The sequence below is a fragment of the Dipodomys spectabilis genome, unplaced genomic scaffold, assembly GCF_019054845.1.
Source record: "Dipodomys spectabilis isolate Male_0828 unplaced genomic scaffold, ASM1905484v1 ptg000009l, whole genome shotgun sequence".
Taxonomy (NCBI): Eukaryota; Metazoa; Chordata; class Mammalia; order Rodentia; family Heteromyidae; genus Dipodomys; species Dipodomys spectabilis.
In genome coordinates this window covers 31,012,061-31,038,603 of record NW_024870686.1, presented here as the reverse complement: position 1 = coordinate 31,038,603, position 26,543 = coordinate 31,012,061, and the positions used below count along the sequence as shown (strand labels likewise).

The 26,543-nt window shown below is 43.9% G+C and overlaps 1 protein-coding gene across 4 annotated transcripts in view; it reads right to left on the bottom strand.

The window, feature by feature from the left end:
* The window catches only part of Sh2d4a (SH2 domain containing 4A), a 43,908-nt gene that overhangs the window by 14,715 nt on the left and 2,650 nt on the right, over window positions 1-26,543 (bottom strand). For all 4 annotated transcript variants that reach the window (XM_042700246.1, XM_042700230.1, XM_042700256.1 and 1 more), the window contains exons 2-4: window positions 21,107-21,500; window positions 14,086-14,245; window positions 12,640-12,808 (exon numbers count right to left, since the gene is read on the bottom strand). In XM_042700246.1, coding sequence (XP_042556180.1) covers window positions 12,640-12,808; window positions 14,086-14,245; window positions 21,107-21,287 — 510 coding nt within the window. In that variant the 5' untranslated portion in view covers window positions 21,288-21,500. The remainder of the gene's footprint in view (window positions 1-12,639; window positions 12,809-14,085; window positions 14,246-21,106; window positions 21,501-26,543) is intronic.

The window sequence follows — 26,543 nt, the reverse complement described above, 5'->3', positions numbered from 1 at the left end:
TGATTCCCGGTGCCATTCCTACCTGCCACAAGCTGACCCCTCAGCTTGGTAGCTCAGCTCCCAACATAGAGACATTTCACTGGCTCTCATCACCCTCTCTCTGGCCTCAGTGCAGAGCCTGAGCAGATGATGCCCTCATGGGCATTTTGCTCTGTGTAGCTGTGGAGAGCCAACCACAAGCACCATTACTGTGACTTACATGTTCTGTGTCTGAATCCTAAATTTGGTATGTATCAGAAACAGTCACCTAAAAGGTCTGCTTGGCTATTCAGTGAAGAGTAAGAGGACTCTGTGGGGTCACTACAATGCCAAGTGTAAACCTGTATGGATGGCAGAGACCCTGGCTATCTCAGTTACATTTTTTTACCAGCATCTGGGCAAATAGCTGCCCTGCTAAACTGCATCTCCCTACAATTAACTGCGCCCAGGCCAATAACGTATTTCAATGGAATATAGGTGGGAACTGGCATTTGTCACTTCCATCTGGACCCTTAAAACCTCCTTCATACATTCCTCTAGGCTACTTCTACCTCCACAAGCTACAAAGGTCACAGTAGCCACTAAGGATAACAGAACCACAAAAATTCTGAGGTCTTCGAGGACTATGTGGTCCTCTGGAGCCAGGACACCCACCCTGAACTGTTGTAAGAGAAAAATTAACTTCTACTGTGTTTTAACTTACAATATAGTTTTAAAATTTCAGTGGCCTTAGCTGGCCAAACTGTCCCCAATATCCTGGCTTTCTATCAAGAATGTTCATCAGCTGGGTGCCAGTGGCTCACGCCTGTAGTCCTAGCTACTCAGGAGGCTGAGATCTGAGGATCACGGTTCAAAGCTAGCCTGGGCAGGAAAGTCTGTGAGACTCTTATCTCCAATAAACCACTAGAAAACCGGAAGTGGTGCTCAAGCGGTAGAGCGCTCGCCTTGAGCTGAAGAGCTGAGGGACAGCGCCCAGGCCCAGAGTTCTAGCCCCATAACCGACAAAAAAAAAAAAAAAAAAAAAGAATGTTCATCATACAGGAGGGAGAGGAGGGTTCAATGAACGGTAATTCTACTCATGGTGACCAGCCATGGGTATGGCCACCGTTTGAGTGAGTTCCTAAGTTATGATGCTCCCTTTTCAGATGAGGAAACGGAATCTCAAAGGAGCTGTTGCCATTCTCAGTCTCAGCTAGTTAATGCCATTGTTCATACTTCCCCCCCCCCCACTATGTTGACATTATAGTGATAGGAAAATGAGATTTGGGTTAGGCAATTTCTTAGGCTTATTACCTGGCTCAGTAATGGATCTGTTTCCCAATCACTACTTAACATATTCTCTTTCACTATATTTTCATTCTATTATGATAAAAGGTCACTTAGCTACTCTGTATCTAAAACAGAACAGTACATTAATAGCTCCTTGACTCATGAACTACTCCAACAGGTTTTGTGAAAGTCTGTTCAGGAATCCAAGATGAAGCCTATGTTGGTGCATGCCTATAATCCCGGCATTTGGGAGGCTTCGGCAGGAGGACCTTAAGTTGGAAGACAGCCTGGCTACACAGTAAAACCACACATCAGAAAAAAAAATTCTTTCTTCACTGATCTAAGACCTATGAAGTAAGGCATTATTTGGGGGGGAAAAAAAAGGATCAGTTTCTTGTATGTTGAAAACTAGGCATCAGGTAACTACCTTTCTCTGATATCTCCTTAAGTGTCCTAGCCAAAGCTCCAGATATTCTAGCTACACTTGGGCAATCAGAGGACCTGGGACTATTTCTGTACTTTGGACTTAGAATGTGGCCTAAAGGCCCACATACTCAAGGCAGAGCCCTTGAGGTAGTGCTAAGTTTTAAGAGGCCAGACCTAGTGGGAGTTCTTTAGGTTATTGTGGTGTGCCCTCAAGACAGATTATAGGACAATGGCCCCTTCTTTGCCTCTTCAGTTGCCTGGCCAGGAGGTTGGTTCTATTCTACCACGTGCTCTTGCTGCGGTCGACACCTCATCAGAGGCCTGAAACAACCAGATCAGGTGATCTCCGACAAAATCTCTAAAACTGTGAGTGAAAACAAGTCTTCTCTCTTAAGATGTTGATTATCTCAGAGTTTGGTTACAGAAAGCTCACTAGTACACCCTTGCAACAAGAGATTTCTAAGCCAGGACTTTGTCAGTTGCACCTGACTGTGCTCTGTTTTTGAGCTCTCCAACCATCCCATTTCCTAAATTAGCATTAGGCTAGCAGACATTTGACACAGTGACCTTATTCTGAAAAGTGTTGTCTATTTTGCAAAATATACCCCCATCCCATCTCTTACCAATGAATGTCATACGCATGGAGAAAAATTCATGTAGGTTTAGTAACCAACATGAATTATTCTATCTCCTAGGACTATACATCTGCTGGGCATACACACGTTGTTTTCTTACCACCTGCTCTCTAAGAATCTTCTTAACTTCCTTCCTCTTATCACCACGTACCTTTTCCTTCACTGGCACTGTGAACACAGGCAGTGTGTTAGCACTTACCAGATGTGATGAGGTATTAATATTCCAAAAACAACCCACAGCTAAGCCTAGTCAAGGTGCCAGACAGTGTGAATTGAAGCAAACCATTGCAGGGTAGGAGGCGACAGACTTCCTCTGTCTTTCACATGTTAAGCTCTGTTTTCAGAACCAAAGTTCACAAGTTGGTTCTTGAGTAGAAGTATTTTAAGATAAAATTGATTTGCTTAACTACCACCTCAGGGCTGAATACTTCTGCTCAAATACTTTACTATGTTTAAGGCAGAGTGTAAATCCTGCACCATTTTTGTACCATAGGATTGAAATTTATTATAAAAAGAAAACACACTATCTGCTTTTCAAGGTGAACCAAGATTTATCATTATCTTAAAATGTTAAATATGAAGAATTTAAGACCTACTTAGAGCAGTTCATTTGAATTTACTTAGATAATCTAAAGATCCACGAACTATACCAAGTAGAATTTTCAGTCAATAGACTGAAAATAATGTCATCCAAAACAAATTTCTATTATTAAAAAAAAAAAAAATCAGCCAACCAACCAGGTACCAGTGGCACACTACTATAATCCTAGCTATTCAGGAGGCAGAGATCTAAGGATTGCAATTTGAAGCCAGGCTGGGCAGAAAAGCCCATAAAACTTTTATCACTCAGGAAAAACTGGAAGGGGCACTGTGGCTCAAGTGGTAAAGCACTAGCCATGAGCACAAAGAGGCTCAGGTACAGTCCTCAGGCCCTGAGTTCAAGCCCAAGGACTGAAAAAGAAAAAAAAAAAGAAATACACCAGACTAATGGGCTCAAAAGTGATGACTATGATGCCAATACCAGAAAAAGAGACACAGAAATTCCATTGCTGATGTAAGCATTCCCAGAGGAAGGATGAAGGGGTTTCCCAGAGATGGTACCACACCTTCTCTGGAGCTCTCATTTGATAAGTACACTCTTAAGTCATCACCACACAAAAGCAAGGGAGAAGAGCTACCTCTACAGGTGTACAATTGGCTTGAAAAGCACTTTCAAGTCTACTACATCCTTTGACTTTCATATCCATTGTCAGAATGGGTATTATCCAGTTACCAAAGAGGTAAGGTAGCCTGTTAGTTGGCCAGAGAGCCGGGGACTCAAGTCTTCTCGGAGTATTCCCTGCCATCATCTCCCACCTGCCGCACTGCACAAACTTCTGCAGCCACTACAGATCTATGGGAGATCATGAAACCAACCAAACTGTTTGAAAAAGGGGGAACAAAGAAGGAGGAAGAACAGGAATGTAACGGAGGTAGTGACCTTTCTCAGAGTACACTGTATGCATGCATGGAATTATTAGCATGGAATTTCTTTGAAGTATTCATATGTACTAATTCGAAAGAAAAAAATCTGTGGGACAGTTAACGCAAAACACTTTTATGAGTCTTTATGTACAATCTACTAACAATAAAGAGAGAAACTGAAAGCTAATATTAGGAGCCAGGGGACCTACTACAGATACCCAACTCAGAATGAAGAACCTGGTGAGATCTCTGTGTATAATCCATTGAGATCAGCCAAGAAACAATGTGTACACACACACACACACACACACACACACACACACACACACACACACACACACACACACACACACTGCTCAGCATAGAGGTGTCACAATTCCTCTACAGATGCCAGTGGGTTAGGAATAGATGCCCTGGGCACCATCACCACCACATGGCTGCTAACTGTATTTATCCCACAGAGTGTCAAATAAAAAGGATCATTATGATTATATTCACTTTTTAAAACAGGTAAAAAATGTTCATTATGGCTTTTAACTTAATATTCATTTTGCTTAAAATGCCAGTTATGCAAGCAGACAAAACACCAAAGTGCCTTTTATTTCAACTAAGCCAGCCAATGTTTATCTCTAATAAACACAACATTATTAGTAGAAATTTGTGGGAAAGAAGAAAATGATGAGTTAATTTGTAATTAAGGATTTATAAAGAAAGTACCTTTCACTCATTTTATTCTCCTATACCTCTTAAATACAAGATATTATTTAATAGAAACGTTGGTTATAATATAACTTTCACAAGAGCAAATAACACATCAGCCTAGCTCTCCACCACCTGGACACACCCTCTCCCAGCAGAGAGAATAGGACTCGCAATTATTAGGACTCACAATTAACAGGTGCTTTTTTTTTTTGTCAGTCAGGGGGCTTGAACTCAGGGCCTGGACTCTGTTCCTGAGCTCTTTTGCTCTACCACTCTGAGTCACAATACCACTTCCGGTTTTCTAGTGGTTAATTGGAGATAAGATGTCATAGACTTTCCTTCCCTAGCTGGCTTTGATGCTCAGAATTCAGCCTCCTGAGTAGCTAGAATTACAGGCATGAGCCACCAGTACCTGGCTTAAAGTGCTCTCTTAATCATTAAAAATATATGGGATCTAATTTTAGTATCGATCAAGATAGATTCAAGTACTGTGAAAACTAATGATCTATATAACTCACCCATCTCATTACCCACATAACTAAAAAGATCATCATCTTCCCAACCATTTTACTTAAGAGGAAATTTCTCAAAGATGACTATAAGGTAAAGCCTTTGGGTCTCCTAGGAGTGAGCTTTTTCCTCTAAAATGGAAAAAATAAAGAATAATGAGGAAAGACAGAGAGACATAGATGGGGGGGGGGAGAGAGAGAGAGAAAGAGAGAAAGGTTCCTATGACCAACTGGACTAAGAAGATGAAATGCAGGACTCTAAATTTTATTACTGAAAATACATCCCATGATTTTACTGAAACACCAATCAGTATGATGGAAGCCTGAGGAAATCTTTTCCCCATTTTTCTAATGTTGTTCTCAGCAAAACTTATATACAGAGACTACTGGATCCTCCAGCTTAACAATCGGGCAGATTGTACTACAATGTGAGACTGAAAGGCATAGTGGTAAATAACATTTCATCTATTTAGCATCTGAGTGTATTGTGAACACTGGAGACATGGAGTTGTTATCGTGGGTGAGTTTGCCTCTATTGCACTCACTCCCTGGCAGCCCCGCATAAAGCGGTGTGGAAACAGCAGACAGAGCAAAAAACAGCCCACAATGTGGAGACCGGAATGGCTGCTGTAGCAAAGCCTTTCTGATAGGAGAGCTCCAAAGGCCAGCCTTGCACTGTCTCCATGAAGAGAAGCAGGAGAAGTAAGGGAATTGTTTCATATAAAGGAGAAAAAGGCAGGCTTGGGTGGCTCACGCCTATAATCCTAGCTACTCAGAAGGCTGAAATTTGAGTAGCACACTTCAAAGTCCAATGTGGGATTTTTATCTCCAAGTGGTAGAGCATCAGCTGTGAGCAAAAAAACTACAGGAAAGTGCCCTGAACTAAAGTTCCAGCCCTAGTACTGACACACACACATGTGCATACACTCATTCACACAAACACACACATCTCAGAAATGGATTTCCTTGTGCTGTTTACAACAAGGTTCCTTATTATAAAGGCACCCAACTCCTTGACCACCTGGAGATTGGTGCCATGGCCAACTGTCGGCAATAAGCACTGGCAGCACCACAGTGGGTCTGCTAACCTGGGCTCAAGGTCTACTTGGGCATGGATGCAGGTTTCTCAGCCCCACTACTCACCCAGCTTCAGGGCTCAGCCTGGCTTTACACCTGCAACAGTCTCTTCCACCTGACAGGAGCTCAAGCTACACAAAACCCCACTGTTTGGTTGCCATGAGACAAACGAGTGACCCAAACCAATTCCACACAGTCTGATGTGGCCTGATGCTCACTTCCAGATCACTTCTTTATAAAAGCAAACAATTAAGACTCAGCTTGGGGAAACCACTAGCTTCAGACTAGACAGTTTAATTTTGATTTAGAAGGGAGGTAGAAAAGAAGAAGTTTTTAACTTTATTTTTTATATTACTAGGGCTTGAAATTAGGGCTTTGCATTTGCTAGGAAGCTGCTCTACCACATGAACCATGTCCCCAGAACCCCCTTTTTTGCTTTGGTTATCAATTATTCAGTTATTTGGGAAGGGCATTCAATTTTTTCCCCATGCCTCTTCTTTGCTGTTGCTAAGATTATACATATGGACCACCATGTACATCCCATTTGTTCTGATGGGCTTTTACTAACTATTGCCCCAGGCTGGCCTTGAACAACAATTCTCCATATATCTGCCTCTTAATTAGCTGGGATTACAACACCTGGCCTTTCATTACATCTTAAAGTCATCTTACAGATAACTCTCTAATTGCTATGTACTAATGAGAATGGCTGAGAGTGAGAACAACACTTATAAAACACAACTGATCATGACCATGGTTTCAACATTAAGTTTACAACTAAAATATATGTTTTAAGGGGAGTGTGTCATTATCATGTTATAGAGAAATGACCAATTTTTAAAACTAATCATGAGAGGCCTGGGTATGGTGGCTCATCCCTATTATCCCAGCATTTGAGAGGCAAGATGAAGAGGAATGCAATTTGAAGACAATCTAGACAAAAAGTTAACAACACCACGATCCTAGTCTAATAGACCAAGAGCAATGGGGCATAACTATAAGCCCCGCTGCCTAGCTAATCCAAGGTGTGAGGATCAGTCTAACGTCAAGCCAGTGCAAAACCTTGAGGAAACTACCTAAAACCTAATTGTTAAAAGCATGGCTCAAGTGGTAGAACACCTGCCTAGCAAGTGGAAGGCTCTGAGTTCAAACCCTAGTACCACCAAAAAATGTTTCAGCGTCTTGAGGAAGTGGGGGCATTTTGTTTCTTCGGGCTGGGGTGGGGCCTGCGGTTAAACATGGGTCCAGGGAAGACTCTGGTGGAGGCTTTCTGGTCTGTTGGCTGCAAAATGTTTTCTTTTTTAAAAAAAATTTTTATTGCAATGCTTTGAATACCAGATGTTTGTGTTTGAACTTGCTTAATCTCTTGTTTAGCCTCGTGGCCGACTCTGAAGGCCAAATTCTGTAAAAACTAGTGGAATAATCCTCTGGAGATAACATCTATGAGTGAGCAGACACTGGTTTATTCAAGGTCGCCTTCGGGGGCAAGGACAGTCTGTCTCCTGAGTAATGAGTTCCCAGACTGCAAATTACCTAAACAGAGAAACGCAGGGGCTCATCTCTGAGTTGGCAGACGCTGCCATCCTTCCAGCTGCACTAGTACGGATCCATCTCCTCCACGCTGAGGGCTTTCCAACGACTGACCACATTGAGGGGGGTCATGAAGAGAGAGGGTCCTTCCAGCTCCTCTTCCTTTCCCCCAGGCACAGGAGCCTGTTCACACGGGGCCTCACTCATCAGCATCTTTGCATCCCTTTAATTCTTCATCTGGGGCTTGAATGTGGGGCCTTCTGCTTGCTAGGCTGGTGCTTTACTGCTGAACCATGCCTCCAGACCTGTTTTTAATGGCTATTTTTAGGATAGGGTCCTACTTCCACTCAGGAGTGCTTTAGACATCCCATTGCTGCTGGGATACAGATGCCTGCCACTAAGTCCATCTTCCCTCTGTTTAGATGGAGTTTGGATGAGGACTTTTCTGCCTGCCTTGGCCTGGAGATTCCATTCTCCCAATCTTGACCTCCCATGTAGCTCAGAATGCCAGGCACACGCTGCTCTGATTGAAAAGGGGTCTCATGAACTTGTCTGCACAAGCCAGTCTGGAACCATAATCCTCCTTCTTCTACCTCCCCAGGAGTTGGGATTACAGGAATGAGCCCCACATCCAGTCCTAAGCAGTAAGTTTGTGAGTTGGTAGAAGGCAGGTCCAGACAGGGTTGTTACTTGATGGAAGAATGTGTCACTTTTTCTTATCACAAAAATAATGCTGAGCTAACCTTGAACTTGCATATCACATCTCTGCCCAACTGCTGCTTTTAGGTAATTGCGTAGACCTCACCAAATAGTCCGTCCACCAGAAAACTCTACAGAAACCCTACTTCTGTTTTTCTGCTCAGGCTTCAGGTGGTATGGGTTTCAGATGTGAATGTTTACAACTAGAAGAAAACTTACAAGGAATCATCTCAGCCATCCAATTCCATTTTGGGGAGGTGCTGGATGTGTGTCAGCACTCTAGCCTTGATTTCCCAGCAGAGAATTCTGAAGAAGGCTGGGGAAGGTGGTAAGTCGTTTTCTAAGCATTTCATCTTGTGATGGAGAATGTGGACCAAAATAGATAAGCAAAACAAAGACTTGACAGTCCTTGAAGACAGATCTTACAATCTCTTGAAGAGATCTTGAAGACAGATCTTACAATCTCTTTGAACATTGATTTCTTCATTTGCACAAAACAAGTGCAAATACTGGCATTGTCTGCTTCATTGTTAACAGTATGAGAAAGGAAATAACTTCATGAACTCTAAGTCAGCTTGCATGCTTTCACACATATAAGATCAGCTTCTGTTCACCACAACCACTTGAGAATGAGAATAGGGGCTGAGAAACTCATTCCTCTCCTCAGATCACTTATTATCCTTCGAGATTGCGTGTTAGGGAAAGCATCTCCCTGCCTCTCCAGCCAACCACTGCTTCCATATCACCATTTTCTCCTTCATGCCTAGTACACAATGGGAAATGAAGTCCCATGGGAAAAAATGGAGGAAGCCAATCATCCTGGCTTAGTCTCCTGGCTTGTCTACATTAAAAAGTTAAAATTCTTGTAGGGGAACAGGGAGTGAGCTTACCAAATACCTGATGTGAATTATGTACCAGAGAAAAAGCTTTATACCAGGTTTTACTTGTTTGTACCTCATTTACTCATCACAAAATCTATGACATTGTCTATTGATACTGTCATAAATCACGATGAATTCAGTGGTTTTAACAAACACAAATTGATTACCTTCCATTTCATAGGTCAGAGACCATGCTGCGCTAAACTCAAGGTGTTGGCAGAGCTGTGTTACTTATGAAGACTTCTGGGAAGCAATCCTGGTCTTTTCGTTTCTAGAACCTGCCTCTGTTCCTTGGTTCACATGTGATCCTTTTTTTCATCAAAACCAACAGTGTCATGATCTCTCTTCCCATTATTCTACAGCCAAATCTCACTCAGGTTCTACCAGAACAGATTTTTCCATTTTAAGGAATTGATGTAGTGAAACTGGGACACCCCATTAGTTCCAGGCAATTGCCCATCTCAAGGGTTTTCTCTTCTGTCCCACAGGCAAGTCCCCTTTTCCAATGGGAAGTGATGTATACCCGGGTATAGAGCTCTGGATGTGATCATCTGCGCTATCATTCTGTCTCACAGACAATTTATACATTCCCTTTGTGTAAGTAGGAAACTCAAGAGTTAATAGGGTAACTGAAGAAGTCCAGGTTCAAGTTATTTTCTGGTATCTCAGAAAGGGTGTAAGTCTCTCCAAAATAGTCTTTACTCAATACAAATAACTACTTTATAATTGAGACCGCGAGATGCAACATTTCTGAGAAACTGTACACAAAAGTAATTTTTCATTTTTTAGAACTCCTGAAACAAATAACCATAAGCTTAATGGCTGAACACATCAGATATTCAATCTCTCACACTTTCAGATACTGGAGATCTAGAATCAAGGATTTGGGCACCCTGAGCATCTTCTAAGTACCCTGGGAAGGGTCTCTCTCTTGACCCTTCTAGGATCTGGTGACTCTTGGCTTAGATCAACCCACCTCCTCCCCAGCTCCATCTTCACTTGCTTTCTTTTCTTTGTTTTCATCTCTCAAATCTCCCTCTGGCTTTCTCTTACAAAGATGCCTGTCATTCCATTTAAAGGCTACCCTCCATCCACAATGATCTCATCTTGACATTCTTAATTATATACGCAAAGCTCTATTTCCAGATAATTTCCCATTGTGAGCAGACATGAGTTGGGAGAGGGGGATGCTAATCAACTTATTGTAGTGACAGAGGTGACCATAAAAATATCCATCTGAAGAGCCTGGGGCTGGTGGCTCAGGCCTGTACTCCTAGCTACTCAGGAGACTGAGATCTAGGGATCAGGATTCAAAGCCAGCCTGGACAAAAATAAAATCCATAAGATTCTTATCTCCCATTAGCCAGCAAAAATCTAGAAGTGGAGATGTGGCTCAAGTGTTAGAGCATTAGATTTAACTGAAAAAGCCAAGTGAGAGCGTGAGGCTGAGTTCAACCTCCTGTGAAAGAAAAAGAAATATATCAATCTGCCATGAAGTGAGCTCCACACATGGTAGGTGACTTGTCATTTAAATGCTAGCACTACTGTGAAGATGAACTTCCTTCCTGAGCAGCCTGCTGTCACAGTGAACTTCAGTAAGCACCACAGGAGACCCTGACAGGTCCCTGACACAGGGGAAAGATGAAAAGCAAAATATAAAAATCTGTCTCCTGGTTATTTGCATACTCCGCATATCTAAATGCCTCCTTCCCCTCCCTTCTCTTTCCATCCAACCCCGTTAGCCGATGTCTAGGGAACGGAACAGGTCCAATATCCCTATCATATCTTTGATGTGCTTTGAGACTAACCATCACGGTATTTATTCAGTTTCTATTTTATTCCTTTGTCCTACTTTTGAAAAGTATTTACTAGGAAGAGACTACCACTCAAGCACAAAATAAACCTAGGATAGTTTATTGTTCTTTTTTCATTTTAGAGATCTTTTAAAGGGGGATGTGTTGTTACACACACTGAATCTGGCAAAACTTGGGGGTATCTCTAGGGCATGTGGGGAAAGCCCTCAGGTAACCTCAGCACATACAACACAATTTATAATTACTTTGGCGCTATATATTTTAAGCCTTTTTTTGCCAGTACTAGGATTTGAACTCAGGGCCTTAGCTTTCCCCAGCTACCTTGCTACCTTACTCTACCATGGGAGCCATGCATGCCTCCAGTATGTCAATTCACTGGGTAATTTGGAGATAGCATCTTACAGACTTTTCTGCCTAGGCTGGCTTTGAACTGTCTTCCTCAATATTTCAGCCTCCTGAGTAGGTAGGATTACAGGTGTGAGCCACCAGTGCCCAACAATATTGGTGAATCTGTATACAACTTCTTCATATCCCACTTAGACATGAGGCATCCAGCCCAAGAGTTAATAGTTAAGGGGTGATCTAGGAATCCTGCAGACCTGAGTTTGAAGAACACCAAAGGCAGGTTGTTTGCCCATACCTAACTTCAGTTTCCTTACCTGTAAAATGGACAAGCAGGGGTTAATTCGTAAAGTAGTGAGCATCACATGAGACACCCAGCAATCTGTACTTGCTTTGCTACAGCCTAAGCCTTGGTCCACATTAATTATTAGAGTACTAACACACGCAGGATGTAGGCAGGACAGAGATTACTGTGTCCCCATGGGACAGCCTCATAGGCATGGAGAACACACACACACCCTTCATGCTGAGCTGAGGACTTGAGTGGAAATCAAACAGCCACACATCCTCTGTGAATTCACAGTGTAATTACATTCCTGCAGAACAAAGTACTTTATAATACAGTTTTCTCGTGTTCTTCCTTAACCATAATCTATGCAGCAAATAACGCTTGAGCTTTTCTAAGCCAGCCAGACCCTCAGGGAGTCATACCAGCTCTGAGTCTAAAATTTGACGGTGTTGAAGAAATAATTACCTCCACAATCACAGGTGGAAATCTATAAAATCAAAAAGATACCAACGTTTGGAGTCCACAAATAAATAAATAAATAGATAGATAGATAGAAGAATGTGCCAAGTCGCACCTGCCCATCTTTTGCCGGCCTCTGCACGCAGGTTTTGTGGAGCACAGCTGTACGCATTCATTTGTGTGTACTTGAGAAAGCCCATAAAAAAACATCCCTGCACTCTTCACTATGTGGCTACTGGCAATAGAAACTGCCAATTCCTGCTACGGAAGACATTATGATGGGGTTAAAAAAAAAAAGTCCCGGAATGGCTATCAAACGCCAAATCTGATTCCTAGAGTTCTTTCGTAGTCCCTTCAATCCCAAGAAAAGGAAAATGTTCTGTGTGAGAAAGTAGATGACTCAGTTCTCCCAAAATAACCTAAAGGCAGGAGGCACTTTTCCCAGAAGTGCTGCTTTGATAGCCTGGGGTATGGATACCTTTGTCTCAACAGCCCTGACAACTCCAGCCCCTGTCCCCAGCCCCAAGGTGGAACTGTGCACTCGTGCTGATCCGTAACACTCACTTGAGCTTTTTCTTCTCCCAGGGTCGGTACTGGTCTAATTCCTTGTCCGGATTCCCCTCCTCCTGCTTTCTTAGAGATGTTCTGAGTCTCTGACTTATCTAGTGCTTGCAGACCAGGATACTGTGATTGTGTTTTCACGCTATTGCTGACTTCTTCAGACTGAGTTTTTCTGAAAAGAAACAAAAGTACCATTACCAACAACAACAAAAAAAAAAACCCACCAAATTTTCAACATAGGTTTTCCAAAGCAGGTGGCTACACTCAAAAACAATACATTGCTTACTACCGTGCTTCATCAGGTGCCAGGCCCTCCTCAAGGTACTGCAAAAACAGGACTGAAATCTTCCCACAGCTCTGTGGGGAAAGCATTATTCTTGGCCCCTAAGAAATCTTACAACTTGTTGAGGACTCTCACCCCACCCCACCCCTACCCCAGAGGGCCAGGGCAAGATTTAGACACAGGTCTGCTCAACTTCTAGATGGAGCTAGGTTGCTAGAACACACAGCTTTCCTGTGATGTGTTGGTAAATACTCCCTTTATCGTGATCACAGGAGTTGGCAGATGTCAGCACCAGCCTTTAGGGGCTGCAAGACTTAAAGAGGTACTCAAATCTCTTTCAGCTTCCACTCACCAGCTCAGTGGAGGGCACCATGATGGAGTGTGGCTTCCCAGGGGTCACCTTGGCCACCCAGCAAAGGGAAATCACTGCCTGCCTCAATATCCCCAATGAGTCACCTTCTTCTATGTCCAGCTGATTATATCACTTCCCTATTCAAAATCCCCTCCATCTCCGGAATCCTACACATCTGGTGTTCAAGGCATCTCAGGACATGGTGTTCTACCACTCACCCAACTGTACCCCAAGCCCTCAGAGGATGCTATTAGGCTCCAAAGAACCATTCAAATTATGCAATCCACCTGCACTTTCCTTCCTGACCTTCTGTGGCTAGACAGTTAACTTATCTTTCAGATTTCACCTCTTCTATGCATCAGGATGATAGGTTCCCCCTCTGGGCCCAGTGAATTGTTTACAAGTCAACCACAGCTCTTAGCCTGCATCGTGGATCTGCCAATCTGCCTCCTAGAGGAAACTCCCTGATCCTCTCTGAACTGCCAGCGTCTGAAAAGCAGAAGACCAGAAAGCCTGCTTACTCGTGTGCTCTCATCTGAGCCATCTTCTTGGAAGGCCTGAACTTCTCACAGACCTTCCTGACGCCCAGCTGACTGGGGCTGCACTGGGAAGTCAGACATGATTGACACAGAGACCTGAACTGGCACTGTGGGAATAAGAAGAAACTCGGAAACTCTGAAGACACTTTCCAGAGAGATCGACCAGGACTTTTGCCAACCTCAAATCCTACTTCGTTCTCCCACTCGAACCAAGAGGCATCTCAGTAGGGTCTTTTAATAGGAGGCAGGTGCCTGGATGGTGTGCAGGTTCTTACCTGGGCCCCTCTGCGTCCTGCTGGGCTCTCAGCCTCGCCCTCTCCGCAGTAATCTCGCTGCAGAGCAGCTCGTAGGGTTTATCCAGATGGTGTTCGCCCATCACCCACACCCACACCTCCTTATCAGCGCCCAGTCTCCAGTGCACAGATTTGCAATTCTCTGTAAGCAAAGCAAAACATTTGAGGTGAGTAAGTATCTTCATTTATGGAATATGGATTCTTTCCAGCAATGATTATTGAAGGTCTCTGGGGGGGAGAGGAGAGGAGATGAACTCTTCTACCCCGCTCAGTATCAAGCAGTAGTCACAGGCAGCAATGGCAGCAAAGAGCAGTGACAATAATCATATTTGTTTTAAAATATTATGGGATTTGTTTTTATATATGCTTATTGTGTGTGTGTGTGTGTGTGTGTGTGTGTGTGTGTGTGTGTGTGTGTGTGCATGCACACATGTGCTACTACTATGGCTTGAACTCAGAACCTGGGCATTTTCCCTTACTTTTTGCACTAAAAGCTGGTACTCTACCACCAGAGCCACAAGTTTTTGTAGTGATTAATTGGAGATAAAAGAGTCTCACAGACTTTTCTGCCTGAGTTAGCTTTAAACCATGACCCTTAGATATCTGCCTCCTGAGTAGCTAGAATTCCAGGCATGAGCCACTGGTGCATGGCTGTATGTGCTCATCTTATCACTGAAGATGGTGAGTCCAGGAGGAAAGCCTTTTTATGATCTGCATTATCCCTTCGGGATCAGGAAGCTAGCATCTGACAGCACAACCTCGGAAGTCTAAAAATCCTTGTAATCCAGAATTACACAGCTGTGTAATTAAGTGCCTGATATTTCCATTAGTATAGGTGCCATGGGTGGTTGAAAAGCATATGTTCAGAGTCAGACAGGCTATATTCAAATCCCAGCCCTGCTACCTACCAGCTGAGTAGCTTGGACCAATGATTCTCTCTTTAGGACTCCATTTGCCCATCTGCAAAATGGGAATCCAACCATCTACTACTGGGAGAAGAAGGCAAGCTGGGATGCTAAGTCCCTCCCCAGCTGCCTGCCATGCACTAGGAGTTCAACAGAGGTGAGCTGCTATCATTATTTACTTACATGGCTGCCTGGAGATTCACACCAGCTTGTGAGAAGATAATGCTACCAGGTAGAGTGACACTTGGAGGAGCTACTTAAATAACCCATGTTTACAGTTGGTCTGAGACCAGGGTTGTATTACATTCTAGCTCCTGTTTTCCTGAAATACCCCACATAGAGCCAGCTTGCCTTAGAGAGGTTCAGAGGCACAGTCCCTAAATCTAAATGCCCTGGGGTAGACTTACACATGCCATTGTGGTCCCAAGATGTTTCTAGACAAGACCCTAAACCTGCCAGTGATAGTGAGCGTGTGAAATAGGACAGCCAACTGTAATACACTCTCCGCCATGCAGGTTAGAAACCCACACTGCCATGGCATTTTTTTCTCTTCCTACTAAGCAGAGAAAGGTTTCCACTGAAAGAGTCTCCACACTGTCAACCCATTTCATAGATCAGTGTAAGGATGCTCTACTAGAACCAGCTGCTAGCTGGGCACCCATGGCTTATGCCTGTAATCCTAGCTGCTCAGGAGTCTGAGATCTGAGGATCATGGTTCAAAGCCACCCTGGTCAGGAAAAGCCGTGAAACTCTTATTTCCAATAAACCACCAGAAAACCAGAAGTGGTGCTGTGGCTCAGATGGTAGAGTGCTCACCTTGAGCTGAAGAGTTGAGGGAAGAGCCCAGGCCCAGAGTTCAAACCCCAAGACCAACAAAAAGAAAAGAAAAGAAAAGAAAAAGAAAAAGAACCATTTGCTCAGAGGCCGGCTTTATATTTGTTTTGGCTCTTCTCTTGTGTAGCCTGAGAAAGATTTAAACAAAACCAATGAAGGGGGTAGAATATATTCCTATAGTCTTCATTATAAAAAGGATTCAGAAACAGGGTGCCAGTGGCTCATACCTGTAATCCTAGCTACTCAGAAGGTGGAGATCTGAAGATTGTGGTTCAAAGCCAGCCCAGGCAGGAAAATCTGTGACACTCATCTCCAATAAATAGTACTCAGACAAAGCCGGAAGTGGTGCTGTGACTCAAGTGGTAGAGCGCTAGTCTTGAGCAAAAGAAGCTCAAGGACAGCACCCAGGCCCTGAGTTCAAGCACTAGGACCAGCAAAATAAATGCATAAGTAAAAATTATAAGTGGGTTAAGAAGTATCATTAAAAGGAAACCACCTGACCTTGTTTCCAGCATAGAGAAATGGAGGAAGTGGTATCCAGGTAAGGAAAGAAGACAGATCCCTGTGGGCTTTGGGGCCAGCCTTTCACAGCTCTGGCTGTTTCAGGGCATGCTCAATGGCTCATTACCCTTAGGAGCTGTCATAGCTCATAAAACTCCCCTCATTACACTCTCTCAGGGCAGCTAATAATTTTATTATGTCTATCTTCTCGAACTTCATCTAAGTAACTCCCTATGGACATTTCTCTGACTGCAGGAGAATGACATCGACAGAGGTCAGGGCCAGTGTCCCAGGGGAGACAAAGAGAAGGAACTCCGAAATTTGGCCGTTCAGTGATGACGCTTTGCAAATGTTCCTCTGAGCACCATGTCCAAACACCATAGCAGGGACAGCTGTCAGGGACAGCTCCAGGGTGGGAGAGTAAGCCCTGAGGATTGAAGGTAACAAGGAAAGGAACAAAAAGAACTAGAAGTAGAGAGGAGAGGCAAAGGAGGGGACCAGAGTGCATGCTGAGAGAGTCAGGTGAGGATAATTAAGAAATCATAGATAAGATGCTCAGATGGGCAGCTTGATCATCTGGTGTTCAGCCTCCTCACCTCCGGGAGGCCTTCAACAGGCTCAGAAAGCAACAAGATTGGAGGCATTCTTTAAGGGACCCCACGTGACTCTCAAAAGCTGCAGGTGGGAAAGGAAGGCAGGAGGCATGCTAGCTGAATGGAGTGTACCAGCTGGGGCACCCTGGGCTTCCTACCGAGATGATGAATGAAGTTCAGCACAGTGAATTTGATGCTCAGGCCATACAGGGATGAGAGAGATGGGGCTGTTCCTCCAAGAGAGACAGCCAGACACTAACTAGGTTATTTATAGAATGGATTCTTATTCCATGTTGACTGCCACACAGGAGGTAGATCCCCTCAGCAAATGCATATTCTACATGGAAAATCCTAAAAAGACAATAAGGCTGGATCCAAGTTAAGACACAAAATGTGAGGCTAATACTTTATAGTACTGGGGATTCAATTCAGGGCCTTGAGCCAGCTAGGCAAGCACTCTACCCCTTGGCCCATGCCCCCAAGTGCTTTCATCATCATCATTAATTTCATTTTCAAAATCGGATCTGATGATACCTTTTCCTAGTCTGATTTCAAACTCACAGTGCTCCTGCCTCTGTGTCCTGAGTAGCTGGGATTATAAGTATGCACCACCACACCCAGCCAAGGCCAACACTTAGAAACCACCAGCTGGAAGCACAATAGGGTAATGGGCAGAAATAGTGACATTCAGAAAATAAACCTGGAGAGTAATAATTAGCTGTTTGGGAATGTAGAATAAATAACTACTTTCATTTTTAAGAAGATATCCAGGAGATATCTGGAATCGCATCCTGGAAGGTCAGAAATGTCTAAATTGCTGATGATATCAATGCAGCATAAATATCGTGTAAATAATTCTTCGAGTATATTGTTTGGGGAATGAGGGCACGGGAAAAACTGAGTATACATTTTCACTACAGATGTGATTTTAATATTTTTGATTTGGTTGAAGACCTGAATATACAATCCACAGATACAAAGGGCTGAGTATAAATACAATAGAAACTAATCTATGTATAGTGGTTAAAATACTACTATACTTCTACAACCTTTGGCCTTGGTGTCTCAGATAATATCTTCCATCTCTCCGCCTCTCAGAAACTCTCCTCTCTTCTCCTCCAGCTCACTCAGAAACCAAAAGACGATTCTGGATGGCAGGATGGTCTGGGTCTCCAGAGCTATGGCCATGTCGCTCCTGAATGATGTATGCCCACATCCTATCTCTCATTAAATACCACGCTACACCATTTTACATATATTACACTACACTGTGTATAGGGGGGCCACTGAAGCTCAGAGAGTTACGTAACTATCCAAGATCAGCTAGCTGCTGCACATTGAGATCAGGATTCAGAATCAGTCTTCATGACTGCAAAGCCTGCATTTGGGCAGCCTAATAATGTGTGGGCCAAGCAGAAGCACTGGGATTGAAAAGCAAGCAACCAAAACAGACGCTGGGATCACAAACATCTATAGGATCCTGGACAAGCTGAATTCATCTACTTTTAGTGGCCTGAGAGAGGCTTGGAGCACAGGTTAGAAGGAAGCAGGGGTGTGGGGAAGCCAGGGCACCCGAGGGCCACAGGTTCAGTAATTCTGCAGCTCCAGACAGCATCTCTGGGCAGGCCCAGACATTGCAATGTGGTTGTGGATTGTCTGCAGCTCTCTCCTCAAAGGCAGAGCAAGATGAGGAACAGAGACGTGCTTTGGTTTTAGGGCAAGTGTGAGAAACCTCAGAAGAGGAACCAATTTAACGCAAACCACATCTTTCCATATGGTATTCAGCAAGGCTGATAAGAAATGTGGATAGAACTCTGAGTGTGTATCAACACACTACTTTGTCATGGTCATGTAATAAGTAATATAGGTATATTCTGAGAGCTAGATCCAAAACTTGGCAAGGGAAAACTGAAGCAAAGAAGCTGCAAGATGTTATCATGAGGAGAGCAACTCAGCAAACATGAGAAGCAGCTCAAAGTCTAATAAAGGACAGGGCTTCTTGCTCAAGGGGGAAGAGCCCTTCATCTCCCACATTAACATACTCATCATTCAGAAGAGACCCAGCTATACCCAACAATCTCTAAGGCAGGCAAAGAGGTGCATGAACCTGCTCAGAAAACTATGCTGCCGTTTGGATGTTTATTTTTCAAAAGGAAAAAATATCAATTTTGGATAATACAATGTGAAATCCAACAGATCTTGGGATCAATTAGGTGGCCTGGCACTGGTAGCTCACACCTGTAATCCTCGCTACTCAAGAGGCTGAGATCTGAGGATCATGGTTTGAAGCCAGCCCAGGCAGCCAGACCTGAGGGACTCTTCTCTCCAATTAACCACCACTAAGCTGGAAATGGAACTCAAGTGGAAGAATACTAGCCTTGTGTGAGAAGAACAAAGGGACAAAGAAAAAAATTAATTACAAACAAAAGTATTAGAAGTGTGACCTTGTATGTTACTTTTCTTTCAGTTTCTTTGCCTATTAAACTGGAAAATTGAGACCAACATTAAATATAAATGTATATAAAAGTGTTTTACATTGTATTGAAATGCCAGCATAGGCAGTTTTTATATTGTTTACCTTATGTTGCATATGTTACATAATAAAACAATATGTGAAATACTCATATTTATTTCCTTATCAGCACAAGGAAAAAGTTTTAGCAAAGTACAGAACAAGGTGAAAGTCACTTAGCTGATGTTGAATGTGAGTGTCTACACCAAGCATGCAAATGAGATTCAATTGTTCAACCCTCAAAACCCAGGGTGATTTTATAACATTTTCCACTGGCTTAATAAAAGAAAAAAAGGGAGAGCAAATTGATATTGAATGCCTCTCTAGATGACCTTGAAAGTTGTGTTGTTTATTAACAACTTAGGTAGTCATCTAGGAAAGAGTCTGTGTATGGAGTCAGGGAGATGAGGAAATGTTAATGTCTATTTTTCTGTTTGTATATGTATGTGTTTTGAGTCTGTGTTGTGTGGGTGTGTGCACGTGTGCGAGCGCACGCATGCTGTTCCTGGGGCTTGAACTCAGGGCCTGAGCACTGTCCCTGAGCTTTTGTGCTCAAGGCTAGTGCTCTACCACTTGAATTATAGCTCTACTTCTTGGGGGGTGGGGAGGGTGGTAATTAATTAGTGATAAGAATCTTACAGACTTTCCTGCCTGGGCTGGCTTCAAACTGTGATCCTCAGATCTCTGCTTCCTGAGTAGTTATTACAGGCATGAGTCACTGGTGCCTGGCTTGTTCTTTAAGTCTTTATGTAAAAAGAATTTACTTCCCATAGTCTCAAAAGATCCCATTCAAACTCCTAAGAGTTCCTTTAGTTATGAGGAAACATATCTGAACCCAGAAAGAAAGAAAGAAAGAAAGAAAGAAAGAAAGAAAGAAAGAAAGAAAGAAAGAAAGAAAGAAAGAAAGAAAGAAAGAAAGAAAGAAAGAAAGAAAGGAAGGAAGGAAGGAAGGAAGGAAGGAAGGAAGGAAGGAAGGAAGGAAGGAAGGAAGGAAGGAAGGAAGGAAGGAAAGTTAGGGAGGGAGGGAAGGAGGGAGAGAGAACAACTATTTTTTTCTCCTTAAAGCAGCTCCTTACATTTTAAGAGGGCAATGATTAAAAAAAATGGTAACTCAGAGAAAACTCTTTTGAGGTCTATGAAATACAAACAGAATTGCTTTAAAGATGTGGCAACAAATTCTTTTCATGCTGGTAATGGAACGCTGGGCCTTCCTAACAATGAGGCAGATAAGAGAACTCCTGAATGTCCTGAAAATTAAACTCTAGGGTGATGTTTTTTCCCCCAGTGTGAAAGATGAAACTCGGGGCTTCATGCATGCTAGGCAGGCACTCGACCATTGAGCTGCGCTGGTTCCCTAGAGGTGACTTTCTACTGCAGCTTAAGGTCAGTCCGTTTTAAAGTAAAAGATCTGCTTAACGTTATACAACTCCATGGTTACACACTCTGTGTGTGTGTGTGTGTGTGTGTGTGTGTGTGTGTGTGTGTGTGTGATTTTGAGTTTACCAACTTGATAAACTGCACCATCAGAATCCCAAAAATATTTAGCAGAATTGCACAAAATCACAACTCACACCTGGCCAGCTTGCATCTGGTGTGAGCTCTTACAGGACAGAACCGGGCTGCCAGCGTGGGCACAGCACCCAAGTGGCTAGGTTTACCTTTCTTTGGTCTGGATTTCACTGGCAAGGACTCCTTTCTTTCCATGGCTGCTTCTCTTTCTTTCCATCGTCGGATCTGCTCCTCCCTCATCTTGAAGAACAGGATCTGTTTCTGCTCCTCGCTGAGCTCCGCCAAGAGGTCCGGATCGATGTACATCTCCGCCAGTATCTGTCTCAGCATCTTTGCGGGGCAGTCTTTGACACCTGCGGCAAAAGTTCCTGGAAATGGCCTGCAGGTTGTGCCAACCTGCAGCCAGGTTGGCACTTGAGTGTGTCCACCAACCTAAGCAGAGATGGCAACAGCCCAGCAATTCGGACCAACTGGGGCGGAATTGCAGCCACTGGCTCCTGGGAGATGGCTCCACACACCTGTGGCAAATGCCACTCAACAAACCTGCAAAGAACAGCAGCTCACATCAGGTGCAGTAAAGGAGTCTGCTCTGGGCTAGAGCAGGCTACCAAAGAAGCTTGAAAGAAATACAGTATCACTTTTCACTTCAGGGGGAATAACATTTTTTTTTGTCGGTCATGGGGCTTGAACTCTGGGCCTGGGCGCTGTCCCTCAGCTCTTCAGCTCAAGGCTAGCGCTCTCCCACTTGAGCCACAGCACCACTTCCGGCGTTTTCTGCTTATGTGGTGCTGAGGAATCAAACCCAGGGCCTCATGCATGTGAGGCAAGGTCTGTACCACTGAGCCACCTTCCCAGTCCTGAATAAGATTTCACACACACACACACAACCTGGGCCCTGCTTTGTAGATTTTAGGGAATGTCTATCCTATCATTTCCAAAGATACTTTGACAGAAAGAAACTGAACAAATCCTAACTTTGTATAGGTAAATCTTGGGGAAACAAAAATTTAACAGAGGTTTGGTCTTCACCCAACTGTGCAAACATATTATGACCTCAGAGCCTACCAAACTACCAACTGGATGGCTGAAAAGGGAATTAACAAGAACAACAAAAGAGCACAGAAAGAAATTAGAAAGCTCCCTCTCTCCAACCTATTCCAAAAGAAAATAACATTTAGGAAATGATGCAGAGATGTTCTTGAGCCATGCTCGAGAAAGGGGGGAAGGGCTGGGAAGGTGGGCTGGGAAGGTGGCTCAGTGGTAGAGCGCTTGCCTTGCATGCATGAGGCCCTGGGTTTGATTCCTCAACACCACATAAGGAAAAAGAAAAAAAGCTGGAAGTGGTGCTATGGCTCAAGTGGTAGTGTGCTAGCCTTGAGCTGAAGAGCTGAGGGACAGCACCCAGGCCCAGAGTTCAGGCCCCACAACCAGACACCCCCCCCCCCCCCATAAAAAGAAAGGGGGGAAAAAAAGGAATAAAAATTACACCACAGTACAGTTTTTGACTTTCCCCTTCACCTTCATAAAAGGATATTCTGCAAACACCCCCCTAAAAATCTGTGAGTGCAGCAGAGATCAGGCACCTACATGCTAGGTCAGCAGCTTTGAACTCTGAGCCACCAGTCTGGGCCTTTTCTCTCAGCACCAACCCTTTCCCACTTGAGCAACACCTCCAGTTCCAAGGTCACCAATTTGAGAGGTCCCTTTTCCAGATAACCTCATTTAATAAAAACGCTAGATTCACAGGTCAGACACATAACGGGAGAGGCAGAGGTCACTGGCTTTGTAATAAAGGATCTTTGATTGATAAAAGATTATTATCATTATTATAAAAAATTATTACAGCTAAGTACTGGAGGCTCACGCCTATAATCTTAGCTAGTTCAGCGAGATCAGATCTGAGGATCATGTTTGAAGCCAGCCTGAGCAGGAAAGTCTGTGAGACTCTTATCTCCAATAAACTCAGAAAAAGCTGGAAGTGGTGCTGTAGCTCAGGTGGTGGGGTGCCAGTGGCTCACGCCTATAATCCTAGCTACTCAGGAGGCTGAGATCTGAGGATCAAAGTACAAAGCCAGCCCAGGCAGGAAAGTCCATGAGACTCTTATCTCCAACAAATCACTAGAAAACCGGAAGTGGCGCTGTGGCTCAAGTGGTAGAGCATTCGCCTTGAGCTGAAGAGCTGAGGGACAGCACCCAAGCCCAGAGTTCAAACCCCACGACCGACTAAAAAAAGAAAAGAAAAAAGTGATAGAGTACTATCCTTGGGCAAAAGAAGTTCAGCAACACCACCCACCCAGGACCATCAAAAAATTTAATTAAAAAATCAAAATTAATTAATAAGCACAAAAATAAAAGATGATTACAAGGCTCCTTTAGAAAGAAGCCATGGACTCAGGCATGTGCAATGGTGACATGAAAATACCACAGGAGCCATCACTCTACACATTTCCACATGGTTGAGTTAAAATAAAAACTAAAAAACCATGGGAGGGATGACAGTGATCAAGATATTCTATTCAAAATGACATATTGAATCAAAAGCTCTTTGTACAACTACTTAAAGATAATTTTTTGGTTTTGGTTTTGGTTTTTTTGTTGGTCGTGGAGCCTGAACTCTGGACCTGGGCACTGTCCCTCAACTCTTCAGCTCAAGACTAGTGCTCTACCACTTGAGTCACAACGCCACTTCTGGCTTTTTCTGCTTATGTGGTGCTGAGGAATCGAACCCAGGGTTTCATGCATGCAAGGCAAGCATTCTATCACTAAGCCACCTTCCCAGCCCTTAAAGATAATTTTAAAAAATCAAATCAAATCTCTCTCTCTCTCTCTCCCAAACCTTCATACTTTTATCATCAGAAGGAAATTATGGAGTTGGGTGCCAATTATGCTTGTTAGGTACACAGGAGTCTGTGATCTAAGGATCACAGTTTAAAGCCAGCTGGAAAGGAAAGTCCATGAGATTCTTATCTATAATTAACTCCCAAAAAGCCAGAAGTAGAGCTATGGCTCAAGTGGTAAAGCATCAACCTTGAGCAAAAAAGCTAAAGCCCTGAGTTCAAGCCCTAGTACCAGGACACACACACACACACACACACACACACAGGAAATTATACATATATTTCCACACTGGAAAAAAAAGTAGATTTAAATCATTTTAATATCATGGCAAATACAAAAGTCTTATTATAACTTGTGAGGAGAGTTGTAGGAGGAGTGTTCATTGTGTTCTAAGAAACCGACTACTGCTGTGGTGTTTAGAATGTCTCAGTAATCTCGCCATCTAGTCATGGCCTCTCAGATGTCTTGTTTCTCCAGGCTAGGTTCAAACACTCTTAAACTTGAGACTAGTCCCTCAGCCATGGTGTCATAACCACAATAGTTCTGACTCCTCTTATTTTCTTCACTGACTTTCTAATGTTCCTCTTATGGCTTGGAAATCCCCTTTTCCTTTTCTTCCTCCTCCTTTTCACTGAAAAGCTGCTTCTTGATCCATCATCTTGAGATGAGCATACTCAGTGAGCCGGTGCCCCAGCATGGTTGGCAAAGACGGCACTTAGATCTACTAACTACTTGTTATATAGCAGGGACCTTTATTGAAACAGCCACTCTTCCTACTTCACCCCCATTCTCTGCTACAGCATTCTACTCCTAGAATTCCCATGGAACAAAACATTAAGAGAAAGTTTAAAAAGCATTAAAAGCAGGTGAGGCCCATTCCAGGTTCCTCTGGCAGAAGCCTTCCAGATTTTTCTTTGAGATGACCCTAAAAGGCTTCTGTGGTGCTGATGTCCTGGAATGATTTCTTGACTCCTTGGTTCTAGCACCTTCTCACGGGGTAGAGCCCAGTACCACCACACTGAAGAAGAGGCCGGGAGAGGACACTCTTCCACAGCGCCTAGATGAAGTGGTTATAAAATAGAAAAACAAAGCAAAACAAAGTGGAAGGCTCCTGAACATTCCAGGAAGTGCTCCTCTGAGGGAGGGGGGAGGGGTACATTCCATGACTGTGGAGGTTGACACCCACAGAAAAGAAGGGTGGTGAGGGCTGAGGTTTCCACACTGTTCCCCATTTTGAATAGGGTGAATCCTGTTTAAGGGGCTGGGAAAGCCTAAAACTAAGAGTGTCCAACTCACACTCCTCTCCTCCCCCACCCAGAGGAACCCCCCCCTCCCACCATCACAGAGCCAGGCTCTGCCTTGAGTACTCGGCATGCATTCTCTCAGAGTGCACCCTAACTCTTGCCACTTGGTCCCATTTCCCAGATGAGGAAGAGGGACCACAGAAGATGAATGGATAGAAGGTGACAGAGCAGGAGAGGCGAGCTCTCTATATACTGTACTGTCCCCTACCACATGGAAGACTTCTGGTGAGTTTTTCTGTGAACCCAGAATTAGCACATCATCAGGACATGGTAGCAGGTGTGCAATTTCAGAATAAACACCTGCAAATGGCAGGGGAGATTCTGCACTGAAGTGAACCTGAGCAAGCCCCTTTCATGGGGTGGTCACCTAGCGATTGGTAGAGGGGCTTAGGGGAGGCCCAGGAAGGACAGCAAGGAGCTGTCTGCCCTTGTGTAGATATTATATGGTTGTTTTTGTTCTACTTAGTCTCCCCAACATCCCTTTCCAAACACTAGAGACCCTTCAAAAGGTCTTGTAGATGTGCAGAGTAGTCCCAGAACCACCCGGCTGTGGTGTCTAAGCTCCTACTGTTCTGTTTCGCAGAAAACAAGCATGTCTAGCATTAAAGTGAAGGAGTCTATCTTGAAAAGGCACCGGCTTCCTCAGAGGCAAACTGTCTTATTTGTGCCTATGCTCAGCTGTTGATTATACATGCCATTCCGTGTGGCCGTTGATTGGCCTGGGGTGAATTAACTTTCCCCTCACTCCAAGACTTGACCATGGCAAATTCCAACACAGCAGGTTCCTAACAGAACTCCAGCGAGACTCCCAATTCTGTCTGGCACCTAGAGGCCTGGGGCCCTGAGCTGTCATTCCTAATGTCCTTGGACTCAGTTTCCCCATCGGGGAAGTGAGAGCCAGTCTAGTCCAACCATCTTTTTGACCTCTGGATTCTGTGATATCATCGGCTGTGAAGCGATGAAGAGGAAGTGAGCCAGGAGGGGATAAGAAATCAAAATGAGGAAATTATTAACCAGGGATTTTCCCACTTTCACTCCCTGATGGGACAGCCAGCCCTGACTAACATCGTTTCACTGGAAACCTGTCTCCTTGTCTAATATACTTACAGTGACTCAAGACCCAATCCAAGAAAAACCCAGCTCACTGGGTTTTCTTCTGCAGGGCCTTTCTTAAAACAGAGAGCAGGCAAACAACAGGCCCGCACCTGCGGCGCATCCTCAAAACCCACGTCTGCAGGGTCACACGATCCGTTCAGAGATCTGGCCCTGATTCCCAAACCTTCCACAGACCTTGTGTGCCCTGCATCGTTCTGCGGTCTCCACCGTAAAAACCAAAGGCCTGGGGCGAAGCCCACATCAGGAAAGCAGTATTCACACCGTGGTGTTAATTATTCAGAAACAGTTCGCCGACCTCCAGTCATCTCGTTCCAACGCTCAGCCTTCA